Genomic DNA, 7,819 nt, shown 5'->3' on the forward strand with positions numbered 1-7,819 from the left:
GTCCCTTGGCCAGGAAGACAGCCACCTGCTGTTTCCTTTTACAAAGACCCATGACTGGGATTTGGGGAGGGAGGTGGGGGGTACATACTTGGCTCCAGCCCCTGAGCCAGCAGTTGTGTTCCAAAGCTTGACTGTGTCCTGCTAACAGGTGTGACACGAGCCTCGGTTTCTAAAAACAGAGCAGATGGGATGTGTTGTTCATTTATCCAGTTACTATGACCCCTGTAGTAATATTTAACTTTTCCCCCCTCCTCCCTCCCCTCCCCATCTGTTTTTCTTTCCATCCTTTAGGCAATCCCGAATGCTACACAAGTTGATCAGGTCTCCTAGCAACCTCCTTTAAGGAACCTCGCCGGTATTTGATTGGAAAACAGGACAGAAGGCCTGCGATTGATGAGTTTGCCTTGGGAGGACATAGGAAGGTGAAGTCAGACGTTAGCATGGGGCAGAAGGTCACTGGGGGAATAAAGACTGTGGACATGAGGGACCCTACGTACAGGCCTCTGAAACAAGAGCTCCAGGGCCTGGACTACTGTAAGCCCACACGGCTGGACTTACTATTGGACATGCCCCCCGTGTCCTACGACATCCAGCTGCTCCACTCTTGGAATAACGACGACCGCTCGCTCAACGTGTTTGTGAAGGAGGACGACAAACTTATCTTTCACCGGCATCCGGTGGCCCAGAGCACAGACGCCATCAGGGGGAAAGTGGGGTACACTCGTGGGCTGCACGTGTGGCAAATCACGTGGGCCATGCGCCAGCGTGGCACCCACGCGGTTGTGGGGGTGGCGACAGCAGATGCCCCCTTGCACTCTGTCGGGTACACGACCCTGGTGGGGAACAACCACGAGTCCTGGGGCTGGGACCTGGGGCGGAACAGACTCTACCATGATGGGAAGAACCAGCCAAGCAAAACCTATCCTGCCTTCCTCGAACCAGACGAGACTTTCATTGTGCCAGATTCTTTCCTGGTGGCCCTGGACATGGACGATGGGACGCTGAGCTTCATCGTCGATGGGCAGTACATGGGTGTAGCCTTTCGGGGACTCAAAGGCAAAAAACTTTACCCAGTAGTAAGTGCTGTCTGGGGCCACTGTGAAATACGAATGCGCTACTTGAATGGACTTGATCGTAAGTATTGACTTGTCTCTTATAGACTATATACTGCCCTTTTTATTTTTAATCTTTGCTTCTGGGGGAAACTTGATCGTGGTTCTCCTTGAGAGAGTCAAATCCATAGCTTCAAAGAAGCCGGTGCCCGAGGTCCTGGAATTAAACAATTCCACATCCCACTTCTGACACTATAGTCTGACCCCTGGGCAGGTTACTTAATGGGGCTTCGGTTTGTTAAAATGAGGAAGTTCCACCAGATGGCTTCTGAAGTCCCTTTCAGCTCCAGATCCCAGCTTCTAATCAGTCCTTTGTAGAGTGAGGGGATTGGAGGGCATCTAGGTATCGCCGAGGACCAGGCTTGTAGACAAGAGGACCTAGCTTCAAGTCTGACTTCAGACATTTCCAAACTGTGTGACCCTGCTCAGGTCACTTAACCCTATTTGCCCAGTCCTTGGCTTTCTGTCTTAGAGTCGTTACTATGATGTGTAAAGTAAGGGTTAAAAATAAATCAAGGGATTGGGTGGCTTCTGACTTGAGTCTATATAGAGAACCCAAATAGTAGTAAGAGTGTTAAAAGGGAGGAAATAATTCTTCCCATGTTTTCACTGAAACTAGAAAAACCCACCAAAGCCCCCTCGACTACCCTGCAATGTTCCAGAAATTCTAGGATCAGTGGGCCAGGTATTATAAACACAAACGAAAGAAGAAGCAAAAGTATCCCCAATTTGCAGATGGAGGTGGTGATTTCACTTAAAAATCTCCGGAGAACTGGCGGAGAAACTAATTAAGACCATTTTAAACTAAAGGGTAAAGCGCAGGCTACAAAAAGGATGCCCCAAATCCTCAGCGTTTCTCTGCACTTCTTACTGACAAAAAGACAAGGAGGAAATAGAGAAATTCTCTGAGGGATCATTTGCAAAATGCACAAAATATCTGGGAGTCGGCCTACCCAAGCACACATGGGAATGGGATTTATTTAAATGCAACTACAAAATGCTCTTGACCAAAATCTGGAGAGGACAAGTGATGGGCTAGAGAGCCTGGGAGTCAAGAAGACCCAGGGGTCGCCTTTTTTGAATCTGAGCAAATTATTTAATTTCTCAGCGTCTCAGGCAACTCTCTTCGATCATTCAGTTAATTATTAACTGAATTATTAACATTTATTAAGTGTCTGCTATGTGCCAGGCACTGGGCTAAGCTCTAAAAACCAAGAAGTTGCAAAATAGAATCCCACAACTTAGGCATTTGCATTAGTGATGGGAATTACTACATGGGAAGTTCTTGTTTCAAAGAAATCACAGGTCCAAGTCACAAAGAAAAGAAAGATTGTTGTTCTTCACACATGTCTGACTCTTTGTGACTCCATTTGGAGTTTTCTTGGCAAAGATCCAAGAGTGGGTTCCCATTTCCTTCTCCAGCTCATTTTATAGATGAGGAAACTGAAGCCAACAGGGTGAAGTGACTTGCTCAGAGTCACAAAGCTGCTGAGTGTTGGAGGGGCCGGATTTGAACTCACAAAGATGAGTCTCCCTGACTCTGGATCTAGTACTTTGTCTACTATACTACTACTATACTACCTAAAATGCCCAAAGAAAGATAGAAAGACTTAAATAATTGGAGAGAGCATGTCATTGCTCATGGTTGGGCAGAGCCTATATAATATTTTCTTTTGTTTTTTTTTTTAAACCTTTCTTAGCATTGGTACTAAGATACTGAGTCTCAACTCCAAGGCAGAAGATCAGTAAAGGATAGGCATTTGGAGTTAAGTGACTTGCCCAGGGTCACACTGCTAGGGTGTGTGTGGAACCAAAACTGATTAAATCTTTACTTTCTCCCCTCTTTACTTTCCCTCCTCCTTGAGATTTTTTTTTAAATCCTCACTTTCCATCTTAGAGTCAACACTGTGTATTGGCTCCAAGGCAGAAGAGTGGTAAGGGTAGACAATGGGGGTCAAGTGACTTGCCCAGGGTCACACAGCTAGGAAGGGTCTGAGGCCAGATTTGAACCTAGGACCTCCCCGTCTCTAGGTCTGGCTCTCAATCCACTAAGCTGCCCTCCGTTACAGATTTTACATGGGAATCATGTGAAATCTTGTCTAGTAAATGTCATAAATCGAAAGAGTAAATTTGGTGAAGTCTTTGCTTTCTGGGAGGCCAGAGATCCTCCTGTGGTTGATCTGCCTGGCTTCAGAGCCCGCCCGAGCCTTGCCACTCACTTCCCTCGCATTTATGTAACGTTCGTAAAGTGCTTTCTTACATGTGAGCCCGAAGGACCGTTCAGGCCATCGTGGCGGCCGTGCACACCTCATGTTAGGTGAGGGTCACCTGCCTTCCAAGAACTGGAAGAACCCCGTGAATTGGTGACCATCTTCCAGGCTTCCCCCTGGCCCCGAGGATGGCAAACGAGTGCTCTTGCGCCAGGCTCATCCTGCCCGGGATGGACGAAGGCCAGCAGCTCCGACCTCCCCGTGCCGCCGGCCCCGCTGGGGTGGGAGCAGGTCCGGGCTGGCGCCTCTGCGTTCTAGCCTTGCTCTTGAGGCCAGACACCGCGGTGTGCGCGGCCCCCCCACCCCCCAGAGTTTGGGAAGCCGAGTCCAAATATTTGCCCTTGTCTTGGGTGTCTGCGCGCTCTTATCGTCCTGTTCCGCTCCTCCTCCCATCCCACCCCAAACTCGAAAACAACCACACGATTGGATGTGGGTTGGATGTTTTCACTTTTTTATTTTTTCATTTGACTGTGGAAACCTTCTCCCTCTCTCCCCCCCTTTCTCTTTGGCTGGGATAATGAAAACAAGTTCTCCTGCCTGTGTCTGCGGCTTCCAGAGCAGCTCCGTCCTGACCTGAAACAGCCCCGATACCCCCGAGTCATGAGACTCTCTTCTGGGCGAAGTCGGCCAGTCGCACGTCCAACAGCCGCCCGCTGGGGAACCTGGACCAGGAAAACTGGGGAGGCGAGTCCCATAAAGGGGAGCCCGCTGCCCGGGGCTGGGGTTCGAGCCTCAGGACCGTCCCCGTAAGATGAGGGGCCTGGGAGTTTGGACCAGACCCCCCGGGAGAGTCTTTCTGCCTCTAAAGCGGCGCTCCTGAGACTGAGGAATGAGGGGTGCGCGCTCTTTGGATTTGGGGCTGAGGAGAACGAGTTCGAATCCCACTTTATTCCCAGCGTGGCTGTAGGCAAATCACTCTAGCAAATCCTTTTTTGTTGTTTTTAATCATATTTTATTTTTCCTTCACTATATGTAAGAAGTTTTTAAACATTCATTTTCTTTAATGTTTTGATTTCCAAATTCCCTCCCTCCTTCCCTGAGAGACGGTAAGCAAGCTCATATAGATTTTACATGTGCAATCAGGCAAAATATCATCTAGTAAATGTAATAAGCCAAAAGAGTAAATCCATCTGTAAAAGGAACGTAAATGGCCTTCTAAGCTTAAAAATTAAGATATGATATCTCTGAGTATTATATTTAATAAGATTTATTCATAAGAGTAAGAGTAAGTAAAAGTAAACATGTAATAAGTAAATATATGAATATATATAAAAATAAAAGTAAGAGAAAATAAAAAAAGCTAGAGTAAATAGAGAGCTAATCCAGCCACGGTTGTGAGAAAAGAGAGAGCCAGGCCGGGGTTACACACAGCTATATACAACACGCAGGGATGCTGCGTGAACAAAGGAGAGAGGCTTCTGGGAGATGAAGTCCAAGGGTTCAGGATCTTCTAATTGCACAGCCTCTGTCATCTGCAAGGTTTTTTTCCTTGTGTCCTTTCCTTGGAGAAAGTAAGAAACCACAGACAGTCCGTCCTGCCCCATTTCCTGGGTGACTTCAGGCAAATCCCTTACCCTGTCTGGGGCTCCCGGTCTGCTTCTGTAGAATGAAGGGGTTGGGCTCCCTGGCTCTTCCCTTGCCCAGTCTCTGGTCCTGCCAGCTGACAGCCAGAGGAGTATTAGGGCAGAAGAAGGTTTAACTAGCCAAGAAAGTCTGGTGAGACCCGGCCGTCCGTGGGTCTCTCTGGGCGTCTCGGGAGATTAAGAAATCGCTGGTCAGCCGTGCACGAACACATCCGATGGCTCTTGGGGTGGTTGGCTCCTTGCATTAAGGATCCCCGTTCTGGGTCCGATGCACCCACTTCCCCAGCTGTGGGGAGAAGAGGAGCAGGGCCCGGGCTGAGTCACGGAACCTAGAGAGACAGCATCTCCAGGGGCTGCCGACTCATGTTTCTGCTGCTGCATTTCTGGTGAATGGAGTCATCTCCCGGCTTGGGCCTGTGTCAGCTGGGGATGTTTGAGGCAGAATGAAGTTTCCTAAGCCCTGAAACACCTTCCAAAAAGTGGCTGGAATGTCTCTTGGGTGGAGGTGTGGCCTTCCATCTGGCTAGAACAGTGGAGTGTGATGGGAAGAGGACTGGAGTCAGGACCTGGGTTCCAATCCCTTGTACTCATTTTTTTTTTTAAATCCTTCTTATAATCAATACTGAGTATCACTTCCAAGGCAGGAAAGTGGTCAGGGCTAGGCAAAGGGGGTTAAGTGATTTGCCCAGGATCACACAGCTGGAAAGTATCTGAGGTTAGATTTGAACCCAGGTCCTCCCAACTCCAGGCATGGCACTCTATCCACTGGGCCACCTAGCCACTCAACCTTAGAATTAGAGTTCTTTGTAGGGCCAACTCTGTTCTTTACTCTTCCCTGGGATAGACAGCCCCACAGGTACTTCAGGATAACTGTTGGTCCTCCTTCTCTGCAGTCTAAGTATCTTTCCTCATTGAACAGCCGAGGAAACTGAGGTTCAGTGGCATCACCAAGGTTCGTGGTGATTTAGGGGTACAGCCAGGTTCCTGCTCCCTCTCTTCAGGGGCCCAGCCTGACCACAGGCCCTGTATCCCAAGTTATCCCATACTTATAGCCAGGAACTCGAGGTGGACCACGAGCCATCCTCTTGTTGCCTGAGCATCTCTGCCTGTTCCCACCCATTTGGGGACTCCCTGTTGCCCCCCAACCTGGGCCAGGGCTGTGCCTCTGGGGTTCAAGGCAAGCTTCTGTGGGATAGGGAGCAGTCTTCCTTCCAGAGTAGTTCTGGCGAGTCCCAGAGATGACTGCTGATTATTTTGGAAAAATGTCGGCTTAATCCTCGTCCCCAGGGATGGGGGGAGGACTTGGATGGTCATCCCATGCCCGATTCATCTGCTGTTCTGGGAAGCCGATGAGAGGATGAGCCAGCCCTGGACAGAGGAGGCGGCTGTTATGACTAATTGATGATTATCCTTGTGCCTTGGCCCAAGGCTCTGAGTAGGGTGGTGGGGAGGAGAGATCTGCCCCGATGCTGCTCAGTCACGGGAAGCTCCACTGGCCACCCGAGCCCGGAGAGCCTGGGGGTGGGCACTCCGGAACCGAGGACCCTGTGCTCCCCCAGCGAGGATGCTGTGCTTCCCCAGCGCCTCTGGTTTTTTGGCAGATGGTTAGCCGGTGCCCTCCCTAGAAACAGAGAAAGAAAAATTTCATAAGTAAACATGGGCAGAGCTGCCGGAGCCTTCCCAGAGGGAGACTCCCTGAATCTGGGGATTTTCCCCACACACCCAGGGGTCTCCCTCTAAGGACGGAGGTGGGCGACCTGAGGATTTTTCCCAGTCTTCTCGGGGACGCTTCGGAAAATCATCATTGACTTTTAGAGAACACTTTAAATGAGCCAGCTCTTCTGGGTGCGTTATCTCATTGGATCCTTCCAGTTATCCTTGGGAGCCATTCAATGCCACGGGTGGTATCGGCCCCTTTTTATAGATACGGCCGTCACGCGTCGAATGGGGGCTTGTGAGAAGGAAATCACAAAATCTGTGTAAAAGAGCTTGCAAACCTTCGAGTGGTGTGTGTGTGTAGACAAGCACATATGTATGTTTAAAAAATAGGTGAGCCTGCGTGAATACACACACACACAAATATAGAGGAGCTATTTGTAGTGGCAATCATAGTGATGATAATCATAATGATGGTGGCTTTTTGGTTGTTCATTTGTTTCAGTCTTGTCCAACTCTTTGTGACCCCATTTGGGGTTTTCTTAACAAAGATGCCGGAGTGGTTTGCCATTTGCTTCTCCAGTTCCTTTGACAGATGAGGAAACTGAGGCAAACAGGGTGAAGTGACTTCCCCTTCTCTGGCTCCTTTGACAAATGAGGAAACGGAGGCAAACAGACTTGTGCAGGGTCACACAGCTGGTACATGTTTGAGGCCAGATTGGACTTCAGATCTTCCAGATTGCATCCCATTATTCTATCTGCTGCTCCTCTTAGATGCTGCAATATATATAATAAGCACATAACAGAAAACTAGGTTGGAACCCATTTCTGAAGGGCTTTAAATGCAAAAATAGGAGTTTCTATTTTATTCTGGAGATAGCAAGGGATTCCTGAGCCTCGGAGGAGCCAAGGGATGAGCTGTCTAGTAAGCGCCAGAGGTGGCATTTGAACCTAGGTCTTCCTGACCCTCAAATCCAACACTCTTTCTCCTCCTTCCTGATATTTTCCCACAACCTCCCCACCATCTCCCACCTCCTTGCCTTTTGTATAGTCTGTGCCCTATTCCTGGAATCCTCATCCCCTTCCTTTTAGAATCTATTATTTCTTTCTCAACTCAGATGTCACCTTCTACATGAAGTCTTTCTTGAACTGGTTACTAGTCCAAGTTACCAGTTATGAGGGGGTTACTAGCACACCC

At 48.9% G+C, this 7,819-nt stretch overlaps 1 protein-coding gene across 1 annotated transcript in view; it reads left to right on the forward strand.

The window, feature by feature from the left end:
* The first annotated feature begins 363 nt into the window (after positions 1-363).
* SPSB1 (splA/ryanodine receptor domain and SOCS box containing 1) overlaps positions 364-7,819 on the forward strand; it is an 18,315-nt gene continuing 10,859 nt past the window's right edge. Inside the window, exon 1 of the mRNA XM_044671261.1 lies at positions 364-1,134. Within this exon, the coding sequence (XP_044527196.1) occupies positions 441-1,134 (694 nt within the window). The 5' untranslated portion in view covers positions 364-440. The remainder of the gene's footprint in view (positions 1,135-7,819) is intronic.

Source organism: Gracilinanus agilis, chromosome 3 (genome assembly GCF_016433145.1).
Source record: "Gracilinanus agilis isolate LMUSP501 chromosome 3, AgileGrace, whole genome shotgun sequence".
NCBI classification, from domain to species: Eukaryota; Metazoa; Chordata; class Mammalia; order Didelphimorphia; family Didelphidae; genus Gracilinanus; species Gracilinanus agilis.